We start from the raw sequence: 21,081 nt of genomic DNA on the forward strand, positions 1-21,081 counted from the left end.
GACCACATTGGCCTGTATGCCTTATGTTTATACCCCTCCATCAATAGAAAAACATTTAAATGCATGTGGGTTTTGCTAGCTTACGCTTTTTTGTTTATATCGGCATGTGTGAATTTGCAGTAGGATGGCTCTATGCACATGAGAAACATTTATTCAAATACAGCTGAATTAAAAAAAAATAAATTTTGTACTTAGTTCTGAAAGTGATGGGGGAAGCAGTCATTCTTAGCTAGCATGGGACTAAGTTCTAGAAACTAAATCCAAGCATTTGGCAAAGAGCTGTGCTCACAGAGAACTCTGCTGCAGAGGGAAATAATATGTCTGGAACCAAATTGCCAAGGATGCTCATAACCAGAAAGCAGAATGATTAGGGAGCTGGACAGGATATGATGTCTTGCCCTGTAAACCTTTTAAAATTCCAAAAGGCTTCTGTTGACAGTAAAACAAAAGGAGATCTTCCAACTGTTTTCAATAGAAGCAACAGTGGTAGAACAGCAGTTCAGGGACTAAGGAACTCTCATGGGAAGGTGGAGAAACAATTTTATCCCTCTGGTCTGAACTATGCAGAACACCTATCTGGATTTGCTTTTCCAGCTTCAAGATGCCTCGCAACTGCCACACTATTGCAATCTTCTGGGGAATGTACTTCTGTTCTCCTCTAGTTTTGACTAGAAATTTCTTGCTGGAGTTTCGCTTACAATTGGCAATACAGGGAATCAGGAGCTACTGAATTTTTTTTTAACTTGAAAGAACTTCTCATGAAACAGCAACAAAATATTTTTTAAAATTAGAAAGCCCTGAGGTTCTCGAAAGTGCGCCTCAACATGCTCTTAGCAATCTGGTCTCTATGAGGCTTACAGACGCCATCAGGAACTTCAGCACGGATGGTGTATCTGACACAGGCTCACGGCCGCATATTTACTGGTTTAGGAGTCATGAAAAGGATTGCTATATTTTATGTGTGCAGCTTCATGTCTGCTGCTCCTTCAATTTTCTCAGTGATTCAGTGACTCTGAAATCAGACCAGAGAGAAAAAGAATCAAAGGATTTGACTCATCTCCTAATGAAGCAATAAAAAGCCTGCACAAACCTCAGTAAAAGCTGAATCCAATCCATCCTTATATCTCTGTTCTATATTTTGTAAAACTGTGCTGTCATGGGGAAAACCTGCAGTCAAGCACGGATCAAGCTGTTTCTATGAAAATCACTGGGAACAGGACGGACCAGCAGACAGGAACTATTCTCATTCTGAAAATGTATTTCTCCTAATACACCAAAAAAGCTTTCTGAAAAGATTGCTCTGAAACCTCCTAAAATTCTGGCAACAATTTTAAGGGCACATTTCTCTCACAACCTTTTCCCTCCTCAAACCAGGCTGGTGGAACTCTCAAAATACTTTGGAAGAGCAAGAATATTTTTATAAAAGATGAGATGGGTTTCAAAGCATAAGGATACAAATTATTTTAAAACATTTCAGCAGATATCTAAGCCCTGTTATGAATTATTTGAAGCAGTTCCTCAAAGCTCATAAATAGCCAATCACTTGGTCATCTTCCAGGCAATCACCACTTCAGATTTAACTCTACCTCCTAGTCCTGAAGTGGACCTCAGCACAAATGAAAAGGAAGTCACTGACAAACTCCTTGTCTGCGGAGCAAGAGCTAGGAATTTCAACCAGATCTACCCCTGCCTTCCTCAAAGGTAGCTATCACAGTGTTATACTCCCCCAGCAGGCCAATGACAGAAGCACTGTCACAGTGTCACCTGCTTTCCTAAGAGCCCTAGAATCACTCTGATTGTTTTAAATGGTTGACTTGTTAGCTTTCCTGTTTCTTCCATTTAAACATCCAGCTAGCCTTACTTTATTTTCAGCTGAATGCTTTTAGGTGCAGGTCCTACACTACATCAAGCTTTCCAAGCAGCACTGAGCGCTCATAAATTCAGACCACCAGACCAAAAAATGTAACTTGAATTAGCTTTACAGATGGTCTCAACCAGTGGGTTAGGAGTGCTACTCTTTCATGTAAGGACATCTTCAATGCAACAGTCCTCTGCAGATATAAAGATGAAAAAGACAATTCAAAAACATTTAAAACAATTGGAATATGTAATAAAATGTTACATAAAAAGTCAAGTACTTCTGCAAGCATGAGAAATAATGAGGCCTAGTTCTCTATATTCATATTTCCCATCCCAGTTGTGACCACAGCCTCTCTTCAGCTCAGGCATTTAATAAAGGCTTGTACCCACTTGACTCTCTGATGTCTAACTATGGTTGTGCTCAGTAGAGACTTTCTTAAAAGACACATTAGAGGGTTTCTTCACCCCCCCTCATTCTTGTGAAACCTGGAGTAACATCATTATCCCTCTACCAAATCTGTCTGAAATCTGACAGTAAATTTCAAACTTCCCAGCAGGAAAACTAAGGGGTCAGATACACACAACAAACTGCCATCATACAAATTTAGGTTTTCTGAGACAGATTGAAAGAAGCTGCATAAAAAATTCTACTTGCATACTACAAGTAATTTTTTATCATCAATAATTCTTTACAAAAATCTCCATTTGTGAAAGAAAAGGGAAAGGCAAAAAAGCACAGAAGTAGCTAAGACATTGAACATTAGCGACAATTTTGCAAAACCAAAACATGACTCCTCAGACATGCTGATGGTATTTAACAAATAACATTCTGAGTGGCAGAAAGTGTTCTAATTTTCAGCATTGCAGTGCACCTTAAATCCCAAAATAAATTCCCAATAGTCTACATTTACCAAGCTTTGTTATTCAAGCCATCTTCTACCTTCAGTTTGTGTAATACAGGATATTTTCCAGGCAAAACTTAAATCCACAACACTGTGTAGATAGCGCGCTCAATTAGCTCTGTCTCTTAAAGCTCATTTTCCTCCTCCTCTTCTATTTGTGTTTCTGACACATGAGCTGGAATAATTTTTAGAACTCCAATTTTGCCACCCCCTCACTGCTGTTGGTCCTCCCACTACTTTTTCAACAGGCTTTTCTTTAGCAAAAAAGTAAAATCAAAAGACCAGCTTTCAAATAGAGAAACATCTGGCAACTGCAATTTCCGTGACAATGTCTTGACTCCAGACAATTCTCAATCCAAGCCTCACATTCAGAAGCTCACTGGTGAATTTTGTAAGCAATATCCTTTTTAATCCTCTCCTTGTAGAAAGCAAATCTCACCTATTGAAAATTTCACACAAATTCTAGACTATTTCAAACTAATTAAGAATTGGCTAGATTAGTAACATTCTTAATGATATCTGGAAATCTATTAAGTGAGCCAAACACTCATTTACATTTATCCTTCTGCAACTTGTGCTACATCCTTTAGACGCACAGTTATCCAACTCCCAATATTACTGGTACTTAGGCTTCTCAGGTACCTTTTGGACTAAATATGATCATATGGCTACTGCTGCCTAGAGCATCTGTTGCCAAGTAACATGGGGATACTTCTGTCCCTGTAGCACTAACAAAGTGAATCTTCCTCTTCAGCTGGGATCTCGGTTCAGCAAACCATGACCATATACTCAGGGGCTGTGATAAACATAACTCCAGAAGCTTGAAGGTCTCAAATTTTCTTCTTAGATTTAGGAATCTGCAATTCCATGTCACATCAGCAAAACTATTTTGCTGTTCTGTCAATTTACTAAGAAATCTTCTTTTACTACTAGATTATGCAAATTATGTAAGCTTCCTATGCATGTACGCATTAGCGTAACCTAACTTTTTTTTCCCTCCAGTCTCTAAGAGAATCAAGAATTCAAATTCTCGACCACTAACTTCAATCCTCTGCAATTACATGCCTAAAACACATGAAGGATGCCATACTGCTCTTCACTGCTCTGTGAAGACAGGTTTAGCTTTAGAAGACCAGGTAAACCTTGTCTTTAGGGCAATATGGGGACCCCTGGTGGCCTAGTGGTTAGCGTGCAGGACTCTCACCTCTGCGACCCAGGTTCGAATCCAGCCAGTCCCCCGGGCAGATGGAGTCCGTTAGGCCTATGAGGCCATCCATCTATGAGAAGGTCACTCTAAACAAACCTACGTCCTGAGGACCTCACTGCCATTGTCCAAGCTTGCTTGGCCCCGGCAGATGAACCTTAGGATTAAAGGGTGGGCTCAGTTCAGCGCAGGCTGTGTCTCACCTAAAAAATCCATTGCGCAGGCTGGAAAGGTAAAAGACCTTTCCCCAAATCTTCGTTCGCGAAGACTGGCCATTATTATTAGGGCAATATGTTGCCATTTAACGCATGTTTTTAAAGCTGCAGATCATAGCATGTATTATTGTACTTTTAATTGCATGATCACAGCTAATTCCCCTAAGAGTAGTCAGCAGTGCTCAGCACATGTCTGTATCCATCTGCCTCCACTAACTCAAGCAGAGTCTCACACTGATTTAAGCAACAGCAAAGCTGTTCCCCAACTCAGAACAGCATTTGTAATGCAGGTCATCTCACTAATTACACCTGAGAGTAGAATTTAGGTGCTTTGCCCCCAATCAGACATTAGTGGCAGAACTAACTGCCATGGTCAGCTGCTGAACGCTGTCTTCACCCTCTAACCAGGGGATCAGTGTCTACACGTGATCCCAGGAAGGGAAACAGGGCTATGCATATAGTGAGCTACCTGTGCACATCCCATTACAAGTTCCAACAGATACTGTACTTACAGGAAAAACATTTCTGAAAGGCTCAAAACCTGGCCTAACATAAAAGTTGACATAGATACATTCGTCTGGCAAACTCTCAGCTTTCAATTTCCAGTATTTTTAAAACTGAAGTGTTTCAAGTGAACACTGTTTTTTTTAATTTTTTTTTTTAATTAGGACTCTGAAGCATTTTCAAATTTTCTCACAACACATTCTTATTCAGGAGTCCATTAAATTTTCAATCTTCAAAAGAATCTGTCTGGAAATTTTCACATAGAATGGATAAAATTTGAAAAAGTTACAAGCAGCTGGAAGTAGAGGTTTCAAAGGAAACACCTACAAAACCTAAACCAAAGCTGCCAACAGCACTTCGAAGTAGTATAATGCCTACAGCATTTTCAGATTATCTCAGCTCATAATGATCTTCTGAGAAGCGTTTTTAACAAGAACTAGTTGGTTGCCTTGGAATCACAGCTAAAGGAGGAGGATCCCTCAGTAGCTAATATTACAAGCAATTAGCACCCAGGAATTTGTGTGAATGCTCTAAAGACCACACATGCTGTGTCTACCTTGAACAGTCAGAGCTTTTAACAGTCTAATAACCATTTATGATCCTATGAAGCAGACAAACAAAGCTGCTGACGTTTCTTATTAACTACTGCGGGCATCTTGTCTGCACTACTGCTTAACCAAATGCTGATATTAAAAAACTACTTTTTTTCCCTCAGATTGTGTTAAGTCTTGATTCTAAGGTAGCTGGACTAAATCCAGGTTCCAGCTAGTAGAGATATTGTGGTCATACTTTATTCTGAAGTCAGACTAATGACAAGTTACAAGTTAACAGAAGTTCTCATGACAAAAGCTGTTCAGCAATTTCCCATTAGTAAAGTAAAAAATTAAAAACTTCTGTGGGGTAGAAAAGGCAAAGTGGATAAGTACAAACATATTATTAAAGTCTGCCAATTGTTACAGGCTATTACGGGTTCATCTTATGAAGATCTATTCTACAGTTCAAAGATTTATTTCTCTTCCAGAGCACAGACTTTTGTCATGACAGTTTTTCACTGACTGCTATTCCCTGGAGATGCAAAGGTCTCTGCTGGATGAAGACACTGACTAAGAGATTCCTATTCCATACACAGCTTTGATCAAGTTGCTTAGTTTCATCTTCCCACCTGCCCCTTGCACTAGAGCATTTGATGTTCAGCAGTTTTTAAAAAAGGAGGCTATATTTCCCACTTTATCCTTTTGTAAAATGGGAATAATCATCACCATCATTCCTTTCACAGAAGGATAGCAAGATTTAATAGCTAAAATATCTGTACTATTTAAGCATTATAAATCCCCCTGGATTTTGATGAAAACATGATAGAGGCAGCTCAGTCAGTTCCTCCTCATTTCCTGCTTCCACAGAACCTTCACTGCAGCACAGGAACCAGGCACCAGCGGAAGAAGTCAAAAAATGCTGCCAGGCCCACTGCCCCTGCAGCTGCCACCAGGAAACACTGCTAGCCCAGAATGTCAGTAGCTGCATCCAGACCACAATTCCCCTCCTCCTCACCAGTGATTTGGGGATGTTCAGACTTGGAGACCATGGTTCAGTCATCAGAGTGTATTGTAACAGAGAACATGGGACAGGGCGAGGACAGCATTGGTGTAACTAGAAAACAAACACCATAATACAGTCCCTACAGAAGGAGAAAGAATACGTGGAAAGGATAAAAATAGGAGAGATACTAAGTTTAGCAAAGGATCATACTTAAATGTGCAGTGTTAACGTGGAAGAACAGGTACACAGCCTCCAGTGTGCTTACCCACCTTTCCCCATTTCCCAAGTGTAGATATGTGGCTCTCTTTGCAAGTGTGTTAGAATATTCTGTAGAAAAAGTGTGATTTCTTAAAAAGATACTTAAGGTAGTTACAGTTATTGAAGAATCCATGCAAACAAAGAATATGCAACAAGCTCTCAGGAACACAGCTCAGAAGAGCCAATTCTTTGCAAATACAGGAGCACCCTCTGGTGCCCAAGGACAGGTTGAACAACTTATTTAAAACTCAAGAATTAACTTCTGAAATGATCAGTAAGAAGTCATCTCTGTTTGCCATTGTTTTCTAGTGTACTATGCCTCAAAATGAGTAACTTCTTAAGTGGAGATAGAAATGACTAAATGAAAAAGCAACAGATCACAACAGCCTGGGTGATAAGGACCTTTCACACAGGAAAACTGCTGATACATGGGCATATGGCTTTCTTCACAGAATCACAGAATCATTTATGTTGGAAAAGACTTCCGAGACCATCAAGTTCAACCTTTAACTGATTATCACTTTACCAACTACACCATAGCACTAAGTGTCACGTCCAGTCGTTTCTTGAACACCCCGGGGGACGGTGACTCCACCACCTCCCTGGGCAGCCCGTTCCAATTAAAAACCCTTCAGTGAAGAAATTCTTCATGATGTCCAACTTGAACCTTCTCTGGTGCAGCTTGAGGCTATACCCTCTCGTCCTGTCACTGGCTGCCTGGGAGAAGAGTCTAACCCCCACCTGCCTAAAACCTCTTTTCAGGTAGTTGTAGAGAGCATTAGGGTCCCCCCTCAGCCTCCTTTTCTCCAGGGTAAAGAATCCCAGCTCCCTCAGCTGTTCTTCATACAACTTACCCTCTAAACGCTTCACCATCTCTGTTGCCCTTCTCTGGACTCACTCCAACACCTCAATGTTCTGGACAAGATGCCATTGGTCTTCTTGGCTACCTGGGCACGCTGCTGGCTCATGCTCAGCCGCTGTCAACCAGCACCCCCAGGTGCTTTTCCATCAAGCCACTTTCCAGCCATTCTCTCCCCAGCCTGTAGCACTGCCTGGGGTTGTTGTGACCCAAGTGCAGGACCCAGCACTTGGCCTTATTGAACCTCAGACAATTGGCCTCGGCCCATCTATGTAGCCTGTCCAGATTCCTCTGCAGAGCCTTCCAGCCCTCCAGGAGACCAACACTCCTGCCCAACTTAGAGTCATCCACAAACTTACTAAGATCGTCCAGATCATCAATAAAGATAACAAACAGGCCTGGCCCCAATACAGAGCCTTGGAGAACCCCACTAGTGCCCAGCCACCAACTGGATGCAGCACCGTTCACCACCACTCTCTGGGCCCGGCCCTCCAGCCAGTTCTTAACCCAGTCAGAACTGCACCTGTCCAAGCCGTGGGCTGCCAGCATTTCCAGGAGAATGACATGGGACACAGTATCAAAGGCTTTGTTGAAGTCCAGGTAGATTACATCCACAGCCTTTCCCCCATCCACTAGGCGGGATACCTGGTCATAAAAGGAGATCAGGCTGGTCAGGCAGGACCTGTCTTTCCTAAACCCATGCTGTCTGGAAACATCCTGCCTCCAAAAATGTCTATGCCACAGGTGTTAGACAAGTATCAGAGCTGTCCACTCCAGGAACAACTTGCAAGGGCTATCTCACAGAATTTATCTCATATTGGGAGCATTTCTATTAGGCATATAGCATGAGGAAAAAAAAAATTTTCTACTTATGTGCTCATCTGATCAGGGATATGCTCTTTATACATGCAAATACTTGCTAAGCTTTCATTCTTGGTATTAAACTGTGACAGTATGTTTCAAGCCCAACCACACAAAATTTACTCCCTTTGTCAAACCTCACGCTATTTTTTCTTTCCATTTTGTTGGCTGGGAGAGAACTACTGGGTTCCAACCACAAAACACTACTGAGTGACCGTGGTGTGTTGCTTAGCCACCAGGTCCTCTGGTTTCCATCTATATAAGGACACAGATGAACAAACAATAGTTTGGGAGGATTAGGCCAAGCACAGTGCTTACTTCTAGGAAATAGTACTTTCAGTGATTACTCTTGGCAGTCACAATTATAGTTAAAAATCAAGGTTCATGGAAAAAGCCCTCTTCAAACTTACAGCAATAGGTATTCCTTACTATCACTGTTTCTCACCAGCCAGTAAATGATTAACAGAGTATCCCATCTGGCTATACTAGATCACCATATCATTCTAGAAAATGAAGCTAAAATGGTTAACTGAAGAGCCAAACTCACTTTTTGGAGGGTCACTATTCCCTTGGTTTATAGGAAAGAGACACTATCAAACAGAAAAAGATAAAAGGTTCAGTAGCCACTGGCCACCAAGGCAGTCGGGGTCTGGAGAATACAACACACAAAGCACAACTACCTAACTGAAAGACACCCAAAAAAGATGGATCTAGACTTTCCTTGACAGTGACAGCAAAAAATGCAAAGGACACAAGTGGAAACATGGGACATTCCAGTCACATACCAGGAAAAAAAAATTACCAAGAGGGTGGTCAAACACTGGCACAGGCTGCCCAGAGGAGTTGTGCAATCTCCATCTTTGCAGATGTTCAGGACCTGCCTGGAGAGAGGCTGGAGCAGCCTGGTCTGGTCAGACCTGTTTTGAGCAGGTTGGAGGTCCTTTCCAACCTAAATGATGATTCTGTGATTCTTATTATAGCTTGGCGTTTCTTTGCCCAAAGATAACGTCCCTCCTTCCAAGCTGCTCCAGATCCTCCATAGACCTATTGGGTTCCTTTATTAACAACAATCTAGATGTACTTTCAAAAATTAAGAACTCCGACACGACACTGTTAAGTATAAATTTTATCCATGTCAAATCTGCCTGGAACAATTCTCTAAATAACCACTGCCTCTGTCATTAAATCCTATTATTTTTTTATTACCAACTGAAAGTTTGTAACTTTTCTTTATTTCTGGCAATGGTTCACTGGGTAATTCCTGAATTTCTTGAGCTTCTGACAACGTACATATTAAAAAAAAAAAGAACCCCAGCATACAATTAGGACAGACATGTCAAAGTTATTAAGATCTGCACTCACAACCCAAAGGATGTGGCCAGCCAACTCTGGGTGACAAAGGGAGATTAGTATTGAATTTATCATTAGGTAATGCTAGACAACTTTGACTATCATAATGTCCCCTATTTGAGCCATTCCATCAGAAGAGCCACCAATGCATCTAAAATTACTTTTAAAGAGTTGGCAATTTCTGCAAGCCAAAGCCAAGACTTGGCTACAGTAGGAGGTAATTTATCCCATGGATTCTAAACCTGTCAACTTTATATTTGTAGGGTGGCATTTTATATAGCACATAATGTCATAAAGATGTCAGCATTGAAATCAAAATGAGCTCCTGGAACAAAGGAAAGCTATGGGGTTTTTTAACAGTTTTCATTTGCCTGACAGAGTGCCAAAGAATCTGTTATTTTACCAACTACATCTTCTGCAATGCATATAGCCTATCTGCTGAAGAAGTAAATTAGCATTACTTGGAAACACTAGTTCAAGAAGAAACCATGACATATTTTTGATGGTCATAGGAAGACTCAGCATGCAATAAGTACTTAAAGGCTATCTGATAGCATTTTGCTTATTTTTTCCTCATGTTGCATATAACATTTTATTTTTCCCTGTGATGAAATGCTGCAAATGACAGACAGAATGGCAGCTATTTTGCAAAATTATTAAAAGTCAAGTCATTTTATAAATGTGCACTTGTTCAGGAAAGTCTATTAGCAGGTAACAGTTTCGTCTGTTTATATGATAGCTCTGAATGACAGATCTTCAAAGTTATTCCATTTTACCAGCTCATCCAGTACAATTAGACTACTGGGTCCCAAATGAAACTCCTGTAAACAAAGGTATATTCCACAGCTGCCCCATGAGCTCTGTTGCCTTTATAAAGTCTTCAGCTGAAAATCACATTACACCATGAGAACCCCAGGACTCTCCGTTGTCAAGTTCTAGAAATTCCTCATTCACTTCCTATTTTCTAAGACCCATTTTCCAAAACAGTCTTTTTCACTGATGAATGAAAGTGTTTTTAAAAAATTACTCATTTTTCTTCCCTGTGTTGTCTAAACTGAGGCTTTCCATATTGATATTCTCTAAATTGTGGGTTTTACCAATGAACTGATGATGATGATAACAGTAACAAACATAGCATACAAGTTATAAAATTTTCTGCTGAAGTGAGCTGAACTGCACTGTTCCCTGATATATTCAAGATTTTGGTCAAAATTACAAGAGTGCAAGTTCGGGCAACCAGGAGAGTCTATTTCACATATACTTTCCCCCACTTTGCAAAAAGAACTAAGGTAGTTGTACGCTTTTATTCCACTAACCATTTGTTTCTACATCCACAAAATCAATGCCAGATGGCATCAGTTAGGCAAGTCAGTCATTGCTCTCTGGCAAATGCTGCATTTCTTTATCTGGAACACTTTCAAGTGTCAGAGAGCATCAAACTCATGAATAAAAAGAAACTAATGTTATTAAGATGATGGACAAATTCATCTCTGCACATAGTTACATGAAAGGTACCATTAAAGAATAATGCATTTCAGCAGTCAAGAGGGAGAGCACATCTCAGATGGGGAAAAGCAGGTTTCCCTTTGGGAATTTACTGCTCACTGTCCACAGCAGCCATGAGTCACACAATCACAATCAAGATGCCAGAGTGCATCAGAACTGACTTGAAATACTGCCACCTGATGACAATGAAAGCTGTTTCCCAATGAATAGCAGACCTGTAAAGGCAAGGTGCTGTTAGACAAATAACTGTGGGATATTTCAGAACATTTCTCCTTTTACCTTGGCTTCCACCACAGCGATGTGCCCAGTTTTACAATGCACACAACTACTTCCAGGGCATTGCTTGCAAATGACTGAAGTGTAAGGTCTGACACAAATACACTACAAACCAATTCCACTGAAAGTTATAACCTTTATCTTTGTGTGAGCATGATACGATATTTTTTTACTTGTTGCTCCAAGAAAAGATGTTATGAAAAAGTCTGAGATGGATCAGGTGTGTAAATTCATGGCATCCAACAGTCACATAACTTATCCTTTCCCAGGATGCTGTGTCCATACCTAACTGGGCAGCACACATTCCCAACACATGTTTTCCCATCAGCTTCCAGCAGACAAATTATTGTTAATGCATTTTGAAAAAACATCAGGATGAAGGGTATGTAAGTGGGAAAACTGAAGGCTTTTTAAGTATAAAAGAAACAAACAGGACTCTAACACTTGAAAGGCCACAGAAAAACAAAAGGGCACTGGAGAAGGACAAGAGAGAGAGTCCCAAGAGAGACAGTCTTTAGGAAGATAATGCAACGAGTTATTAAGCAGTCAGTCACTGAGCATCTAAGAAGACAATAATAAAAAGCAGATAATGTGAATTTGTCAATAACAAATCTTTTTCTAACCTACACGTTAAACACCACATTTAGAGAAAACTGCAGACAAAGTGGAAAATATCTAAACTTTAAAACCATATAAGCAGTAGGAAAATTTGTTTACTGAAGAAAAATGTGAAAAGAGGAAAGGGCAAAGTTATAATCTTCAAATTCTTTCACATATAAAAGACAAAAATGGAATATCTTTATACCCACCAAGGACAAAACATGTAATCCCTGGCATCGTTTGCGGCATGGAATATAACAAGGAAAACTCTCAGAGAACTGAGTTTATAAAAATCATCATGCAATGGAATTATGTCAACAGATCATGCAGGTCCTGTCACTGAAGGCTTTTCAAAAGAAATTAAACAAATTCACCATGAAATGTTTTGTTTGAGGTTGCTGTAAGATTCAACACTGCTTTAATGAATCAGTTCACTTGGTGTCACCCTAGAAATAAAGGGAGGTTAGAAACACATCATTCTCAGTGACAGTCAGCTACAACAAAGAGACCGCTTTACCTGAGCGACATCTGCAGGAACTCACAAAGCAGGACTCCTGCCAACGTGAATAAATTCAACACGGGAATAGAAAATTACAGTTTTGCCTGGATTAAAAGACTTACAATGCCTGTATTTGAAAACAAACAGTGGCATTCTTATTTAAGTGGCAAATGCTGATCTTGTGTTCTGAAAGTGAGGTGCAAACAAAGCTGCTGCACAGGCTGGGGCAAACCTGACCTGCTTGAGGCAGGTGTTACACGGTAAGCAGGTGCATCAGCCAGGCTGTTCCATGTGTCTTGCACATGTGCTTGAATACAAAATTCAATTTAAAGCTGTTGGGGTTTTAAACAGCTTTACGACACCGGGTTTACCATGCCATCTTGGGCAAAGGGGACTCAGCTGAGCTGCATTATAATCACAGAACATGCTGAGCTGGAAGGGACCCATCGGGATCATCGAGTCCAATCCCTGGCCCTGTACGGGAGAATCCCAAAAGTCACATCATGTGCCTGAGAGCATTGTCCAAACGCTTCTTGAACCCTGTCAGGCCTGGTGCTACGACCGCTTCCCTGGGGAGCCTGTTCCAGTGCACAACCACTCTCGAGGTGAAAAAACCTTTTCCTGATATCAAAGCGCAAATTGGTTCTTTATTAGTGCCCCTGCAGTGACATCCTGTCGTCTGCCCTGCATTACTATACAGTAGATCTGAAGAATAAACACTGTCGCACGTGAAATGTATCCCCTCCTTGAAACGCACCAGTGCCTTCCCTGCCGACTTCCTGAATCAGCCTGTTCCTAACGCGGGGCGGCCTAGAGCTTCCCAACAGCTTCCCAACAGCTGGGCATCCACGAGCCTGAACGGCAGCTTAAAATTCGCCCTGGCTGCACCCCTCGGCGCCCCTGAGCATGGAGCCGGAGGAGCCGGGCACACCCCGGCAGCGGCACCGCCGCCGCCCGCCCCGGGGCGCAGCTTCGCGGAGCTGCCGCCGCCGCCGCCGCCCCCGCCCCCCGGCCCCGCTGCCCCGCTCACCATGGCGATGGTGACGATGCTGACGGCGGTGATGGCGATGATGGCGATGCCCGGCCCGCCCTGGCAACCGAAGCACCGCCCCCGCGCTCGGCCCCGCGGCGGGGCGGGAGCGGACACGACGCGCGGGGCGCCCCGCCCGCCCCGGACGCGGAAGCCGCGGGTGCCACAACTGTCGGGGCTGTCGTGACATCGCCGGGGCCGCGGGACGGTCTGTGGCACCGGGGCCAGAGGTCAGGGTAGGGCGCTTTTGGGGCCGGGGCCGAGGCCGGGGCCGGGTGGGCGGGTGGGCAGGGGGCGGCTGTGCGAGGCCCGGGATTCTGCGGGGCACGTCAGCGGGGAGGGGCCGTGGTGTTAATGATGCAACCAGGGAAGGAGCTCTGCCTGCGGAGATGTAGTGAGAAGGGAATACGTGGAGAGGCTTACACGGCCTCTGCACGTAACAGGACGGTATTGTAACGCGAACATTGAAGAGTCATCAGCAGGTGGTCTCAGATAGAGCGGATAAGCCCAAATGCTCATAACGAGTCCTTTATTGAGTATTCTTATCTCTTTCTTTCGTCCTCCTCGTTCTCCTCAAATGAGTAGAGATCCTCAATCAAAAAGGAATGAACAGCAGTGGTGATTAATGTGTAATGCTATTGAGTAACACACAATTCCAGTTGTAGAAGCAACAGATGGCGAGATGTTCCCGTGTCTATAGTTTGAGAAAGCTAAAGGAGGGAAACGTGTTTCTTTTGTCTTCTGTTCATCACAACAGACAACCAAAACCAAATAGGGTTATACTGATCTCAAACTAATGTAGTTAGTGACAGACCCAAGAAAAGGGGAATGAGCGACTTGTACAATTGAGAGTGGGTGGACCTGTGGATGAAGGTGGCAATGGTCAATACCATTGGTGGATAAGGGAGAGAATGGCCAGGATGATAGTTTGGGCCAAGCTGCTGGTAAACTTCTGTTAGGGTAAGCATGTGCAGCCACTCAGGGCACTGACTTCTTTGGCTGAGAATTGGCACTATCAAAAAAGCTGTGTTTAGCAAGCAGGACTAAAGCAATTGTGCAACTGTGCAGTTACCATTGTTTCCTCCTCACCTCTTGGTCTGCTTGAAGCTCAGCGTGGGATTTCCCTTGTGGTTCTGTGCACGGTTATGCAGTTGCACTCTGAGAGTGTTACAGGATTTTAAAGGGTAAGATGAGGGCTCACTGAAAAAAAGAGGGAGACGAGAAAGAGAAATTTGAGGCATGGAAACTGGAGCTGGATGAGGAGCAAGAGAAAGAAGTTGAAGTGCAGCTCTTGGTGAAAAAAGAAACAAGTGCCAGAAGTGTCACAGCCTTTTCCTTTTAACTCTTTAGGTCTTGATGTAGTTTTTATAATTTTGGAGTGTTTCCCTTTGTTTTGGGGTGGGTTTTTCACTGTGCTACTGAACTGGAGTTTAGAGGTTGTACTAGAAAATAGCATAATCCAAGATTAACTGTCATTGTTATATTGCTGAAGACTTTTTCCACCCCCCTCCTTATTTCTTCCTCAGACTTACCTAGTTAGGAAGAGCTGACTGCTAAAGAGAAAATGACGTCTCTAGAAAAAGGTAGGTTGTTCATATGACATCTAAGCAGGCTGGGCTAAAATTTAACTGGAATTCTAAATACAAGTTATGCTGTATGCAAGGCTCCCTTCATTTAAACTTATTCATTTTCTGTAGCTATGAGGAAGTAATTCTGTGACTTCATTATTGCAGTGAAAACCAGAGCTGCCTGGATGGAACAGTAATTAAATGTCACTTTTTCTAACCCAGCTTTGTATTGAAAAATAAGCTTGTCACTGGTACTGCCATCTGTACACTTATCTGTCAGTGCTCCTATGGTATACAGAACCTTTTGGTACTGATTCAGCTAACTGGAAAGTAGGGCAATTTAATGGTGTTACCACAGCATTTTTGAAATCCATTATTTGGATAGAGGACACAGGCTCACATTACTGCCTGCAGTGTGAGGAAAAAAGCATTATGTGTAGCCATGTTCTCAGAAACTTTCTATCTCTCACCTATTGTGAGGAAACTTTACTACAATAGTAATTCATTCAGCTGAAAACTTAGTGAACTTAAATAAAATCAATTTCAGTAAATGTGCATATTGGCGACTGTAGAGCAGAAAGCAGCATTACTGGGAATACTGGTGTCTGTTGATTAGAAGTGGAGCAGAACTGGCTTGTTGGCTTTTCTTAAACCTTCATTTGGACAGCTAAAGACATATGTTAGATAGTACTTAAAAGTCTACTAAACTTCTTAAGGTGTCAGCAGCTGTCTAGCTAATAGCTGTTTTTCATTTACTTCTTGCTTTTAAAATGAAACTGCTCTGATTCTGTCAGCTCCCAAAACCTGATTTTGCTTTCAGCCTATGAGTAATGTTGTCAAGAATTTTTTCCATGCAAGTTTTTTCGTGTCTTTAATCTTGTGTGGCAGCATGAAATATAAATTAATGCAATTCAGATCAATGTTTGTGTCTTGTACTGTTAGTTTTACTGAGGAATGCACATTTGAGTAAGGACTTACTGCGAGGGTAGTGAGGCACTGGAACAGGTTGCCCAGAGAAGTTGTGGATGCCCCATCCCTGGAAGTGTTCAGGGCCAGGTTGGATGGGGCACTGAGCAATCTGGTCTAATGGAAGGTGTCCTCACCCATGGCAGGGGAATGGATGAGCTTTGAGATCCCTTCCAACCCAAACCATTCTATGACTTTTCTGACTTGTGCTTGATAATTGCTGCTGCAAAAGACTATTTTACACGTGCAGTGTACAATTAAAATCTGTAACTTTGAAGTACAGAAATTAAGGAATAGTTACAGTGAGACTATAACCAAGTTGAAAGGTGGTAAACTTTCCCTCCACAATTTCTAAATTATAGTTGATGAGGCCTCATCGCCCATTCGAGGACCTGGCGATGGCATGGAAACGGAGCAGACAGCTGGATCGGTGGAAGTAATTACTGGAGCCAACACTACGAACCATCACATCCACCACAGCCCACATAAAAAGACAGCCTCTTCCCTGAGTCCTGGAGTTCTGCAGCTGGGGAAAGTACATGCTGACAAATCAGTGGAGATTGAAGCTATTCGTATATTAGTCCCCAAAGCAGCCATCACCCATGTTGTTCCAACTAAAAATGCTAAGGTAGCTAAATCTGTGGGACATAAAGGAGACACGTTCCATCAGTCGGATGGAGCCACAGATCCCAAGAAAGAACAGATAGAGCTAAAAAATGCAATTGAAAAGCTGAAAAATTCAGAAAAGCGGTTGTTACAGGATAAGGAAGGTCTCTCTAATCAGCTGCGTATTCAGACAGAGGTAAGAAATTAAAGGTATTTTCTCTCACACAGCTGAACTGTTTTGGTTTATATAAGCAGTTTGTGAATGTGACCAAAGAGAACTGCTATGACACTCTAGCCTTGAAACAGGTAGTTTCCTTTTTGAACTTACCAGCTAAGATACAGAGTAGAAGTACATCAAAGTAATCGAGTCCTGCTTCTCTGACAACAGATGAAAGAATCAAAGGTTTGAAGCTGGGAGAAACACATTAGAGGGCTGCAGGGAAATGAATCCTTTCACGAGAAAAGATTTTGTTTCTCAACCACTAATGAGAAATGTTACGCTATAGAAGGGGTGACTATAATTTTCTGTATAATGTATCTGTGGATGTCTTGTCTAATCCTTTGTTATCTTACTGATTCAGGAGTTGTATACTACTGAAACTGTGTTTCTTGTAGCAGGTTTTCATTCTTCCTCTTTGGCTCTGTTAGAGTTTAAAGAAGGATATGTTAAACATGCATTAGGCTCAAATGTTTATGCTTGCCTGGATGTGTCCTATTCTGTAAAGAGAAAGGCAATTTATTGTTAGCAATTTACAATAATTTGCACTGTATTCTGGAAGTAGGAATTGTTTTATTCTCTGCTGATAGTCACAAGAGAGTCTGGTCTAATTCTAGGTCAATCGGGAGCTGAAGAAATTACTTGTTGCTTCTATGGGGGACGATCTGCAGTATCACTTTGAACGGATGGCTCGTGAGAAAAATCAGCTCATCCTAGAAAATGAAGTCCTGGGCCGGAATATGTCTCAGTTGTCTGAACAATTAGAGCGCATGTCTATCCAATGTGACGTGTGGCGAAGCAAATTCCTAGCAAGCAGGTATTGCCTCTCACAGAGCTGTCATAACAGCATTCTCCTTCAGTCTTTCATCACATGCACTCACTGCAGCGTGCTTACACATGCAGAGGACAGCCACAACAGCTGTACTGACATCTACTGTGACACATGAGTATACAAAAAAGGTATAAAGAAAGTAAACTCCTTGTAAATCTGAATAGTCCTACTTTTCAAAGGTTATACAGTGAGTCCCAAACCTCCTAAAATCTCAACTACAGTTCTTGCTAACATAGCAAGAGAAGTTCTTAATTCTGATAAACTGTGTGCAGTTTAGGGTTTTAAAATGTCTTCCTGGCTTTTCTTAAAGGTAATTAGCTTGATTTTCATCCCCAACCCCCAGTATTGACACAATCATCAATTTGTGAAGAAATTGATGTGGTTAAAAGCTCCACTTAGAGTGGTTCAGGGCTCCAGTATGGAAAAAGAGCAGGGGGAATCTCTTCATCAAACACTGTGTTACTGCACAGAATCCCATTGTTATTTTACTTCTGTAACCATAAAAGCTGCTCTGAAAGTCAGAATATCCTTTGACAATGGATTGGACTTTTAACTGTAAATAGTGTTGTAGGATTTTTAATTTTCTACTGGACTCAGTTATAACTGACTGAATTATAATTATGATGCTTAGCGCATATTACAAAAGACCTTGCTGCTTGAAGGAAGTGGTAATAGAGTACAATTTCCTCCCTTTAAATTGCTGGTCTTAAGAAGTTTCAGCATATTGGGTGAATGGTAAGTACTTTCAAGTCCTAGCTAAGCAAGAGTTACTATCCTAACTTGTTTTTTTAGCATTAAGAGGAGTTCTGAGGTCAGGGATGTGAGTCCCAGCAATGTGCTTAGAGTAACACTCTTCAATATGGCAGCAATCTGGTTCATTTTTATCTCAGATTTCTAACTGGTGGTTGTTTAAATGTCATTCTGTTTTTTGCATTTGGAATATCACAGGCCTTTGAAATGCCTGCTGGAGGGGTCAGTGCCAAGCCTCATGGCAACAGCAAAATGTGACAACAGCTGTCTTGTTTGTAGCTCTTAAACACTTTTATCTGGTATCTAGTTATTGCCCCTGAGAAAGGCAAAGAGGTAAATGAATGCAGTCTAAAGCCATAGCTGTTATGTTTAGAGATGAGTGTGAACAGATGTGATTACAGCATACTTGTGAGAAATGTTAGTAAAACAAAAATGTATTCAGCTTTTTCTTTCACAGTATTCTTGTCAACCACGTTCATTTACCAAAGGTATTTTGAAATGTCTGTCATTAGATCTGTATTAAGTGACCTAAAATTGTTTAAACTCAGTGAGTCAAAACAGAATTTTGCACTTGTTTTGACTGGAGTTGAAGAGAAATTATTCTTAATACCTGTCCTTTGTAATTAGGTTGATACAGGCTCTGTATGGGGGAGGGGAGAGAGAACAGCAGCTTAATCCTCAGTTTGAACTGACAGATGATGATCTGTAGTAGAATAAAGGTGACTTTCAAACTGTTCACTTACACTACTGACTGTAGATTTCTTTTGCAGGGTTATGGCTGATGAGTTAACTAATACCAGAGCAATTCTTCAGCGTCAAACCAGGGATGCCCAAAGTGCAATCCAGGACTTGCTGAATGAACGTGATCAGTTCCGTCAGGAGATGATTGATACACAGAAGTATGATTTTTTTTTCTAATCCAGACTACCTCTGTGCCAACTTCATTTTTGCCAGTTTATTCTAGGCCAGAGAAGAATCAAATAACTTTCACCTGTTTCAGTGATAATCAACAAAAATTAATTATCCTGATGTATAGTATCACTGCTTTTCAGTCTTAGACCTGAAAGAGCAAAAGTAACGTAATTCTTTCTCCATTCTCTTGAGGTGTGAAGTCTTAGGGGTAATAAACTGTGGAACTGACATCACTCATATCCTTAGGCTTTCTTGATTTAATCACTTACTGTCTTGACTTCAAGTCTCCTCTGTCTCCATCCAAAACATAGAGATTCTTCTACCTACATGGATTTTTTAGTGCTTATTCTGCCAGATGTCAAATAAATTTTAACATTATTAAAGTAGTGTTTTGGTGAGGTCTTGGAGAATAGCCTGTTTGTCTCCTTGTTTTTAAACACTTTTTTTGGCGAAGATTTAGCTTGTACAGTAAGTCTTTGGAAGAGACAATTCCTCTTAAGTGTGCTGTGTGCTGATTATACAGTATAGAGTACAAAGCCCACTAATCCTGCTTCTTTCCTTCCTGCACAGGCTGCTGGAGGAGCTCATGGTCTCTCTTCAATGGGGGAGACAACAGACATATTACCCTAGTGCCCAGCCTTACACTACAACAGAGCTAGCAGCTGTGAACTGTAAGCTAGCCAAAGCTGTGAGCTCACATCTTCTGGGAAATGTTGGCACTAACAGTCCAAAAAAGACTTCAACAAGTGTGGAGTTTTGCAATACCCCTGCTGAGAAAATGGCCGAAATGGTAAGAACTCTTGAGACTTGTCAGTCTTTATATTGAGTTTCTGGACAGATAGATAGATATTTTAACTTGGAAAAAAAATAAAAAGTTGCTTTTGAGCAGAAATCCTTCCTAGCTGTTAGGGAAGGAAAAAACCCATTAAACGTTATAGAAATATTTTCAGTCTCAATTTTTTCATCCTTAGATGTTACGTGTACTGGATCCAGCTGCGCGTCCAGAAACATCAACAGAAGTTTCTTTTTCTGAGGCTTCACCATCTTCCTTCCTTTCCTCAAAGAAGAGTATTGGAAGGTTTCACCCGTATACAAGATACGAAGATGTAACCTTCAATTGTTGCAATCACTGTCAAGGAGAGCTGATAGCCCTTTAAAAATTCAGCCAAGACAATTGCACACGCACTCCTGAAGAATTACACTAGTTGATGTTCAGCAGGCTTCCCTTTGTCCTTTTTTCATAATGGGTGGGTTTAACATTGGAAATCGTGCAGTTTCTGCTTCTCTACCTCTTGAAGTTAGGGACTGGCAGGATTTCTGTAGCCTCTGGGATACTTCTTCTACTTCTCAGTCTGGAAAGCTACTTATTTTCTTCTACAAAGGCATGACTATTTAAGGTTTATAGTCTTATTAGCAAATCTTAATAAATTTCCCTTTAGAGGGAGACAGAAGTATAAGTATACCAAAGTAAATGAAATGCTGATAGGTTATGTCTAAATTAAAAAAAAAAAAAGTAATGGAAAATGGTCAGCTCCATGCTTTTTTTTTTTTTTTAAATCTTAGCCAAGGGGATGAACCATCCCCAAGTCTGTGTGCAGCCTTTTAAATTTAGTAATAAAAAGGAATATGTGCAATGATTCTTCATAGCTGTAAGCTCTGAAGGGAAGAGCATATGCAGTGTCAGCCCTCCTGGCAAGAAAGAGAAGGAGCTTGAATGAACTCTAGCTAAATATATAAATAGTAACTGGTTTCAAATGGATTCTAGAAAAC

The 21,081-nt window shown here is 41.4% G+C and overlaps 2 protein-coding genes across 3 annotated transcripts in view; one reads left to right on the plus strand and one right to left on the minus strand.

Annotated features, from left to right (window-relative positions):
- The window catches only part of NME7 (NME/NM23 family member 7), a 96,774-nt gene extending 83,215 nt beyond the window's left edge, over positions 1-13,559 (minus strand). The window contains exon 1 of one of the 2 annotated variants that reach the window (XM_027681102.1): positions 13,461-13,559. In XM_027681102.1, the coding sequence (XP_027536903.1) occupies positions 13,461-13,463 (3 nt within the window). In that variant the 5' untranslated portion in view covers positions 13,464-13,559. Of the gene's footprint in view, positions 1-13,187; positions 13,323-13,460 lie in introns of those variants that run through there. The other variant, XM_027681103.1, reaches the window with a different exon arrangement.
- On the plus strand, positions 13,550-21,080 carry BLZF1 (basic leucine zipper nuclear factor 1). Its single transcript, XM_027681101.1, has 7 exons — positions 13,550-13,668; positions 14,987-15,043; positions 16,357-16,796; positions 17,435-17,634; positions 19,170-19,298; positions 19,882-20,101; positions 20,283-21,080. The coding sequence occupies exons 2-7, from the start codon at positions 15,025-15,027 to the stop codon at positions 20,466-20,468; spliced, it is 1,194 nt and encodes a 397-aa protein (XP_027536902.1). The 5' UTR covers positions 13,550-13,668; positions 14,987-15,024; the 3' UTR covers positions 20,469-21,080.
- Position 21,081: the final 1 nt, after the last annotated feature.

Source organism: Neopelma chrysocephalum, unplaced genomic scaffold (genome assembly GCF_003984885.1).
Source record: "Neopelma chrysocephalum unplaced genomic scaffold, ASM398488v2 Primary Assembly neopelma1_60, whole genome shotgun sequence".
NCBI lineage: Eukaryota > Metazoa > Chordata > Aves > Passeriformes > Pipridae > Neopelma > Neopelma chrysocephalum.

What these genes read in the sequence shown, in the direction of transcription:
- BLZF1 (XM_027681101.1), top strand. An exon ending in AGCTGCGTATTCAGACAGAG is followed by an intron (nt 16,797 to 17,434) that starts GTAAGAAATTAA and finishes GTCTAATTCTAG; the next exon opens with GTCAATCGGGAGCTGAAGAA. An exon ending in CTGAGAAAATGGCCGAAATG is followed by an intron (nt 20,102 to 20,282) that starts GTAAGAACTCTT and finishes TTTCATCCTTAG; the next exon opens with ATGTTACGTGTACTGGATCC.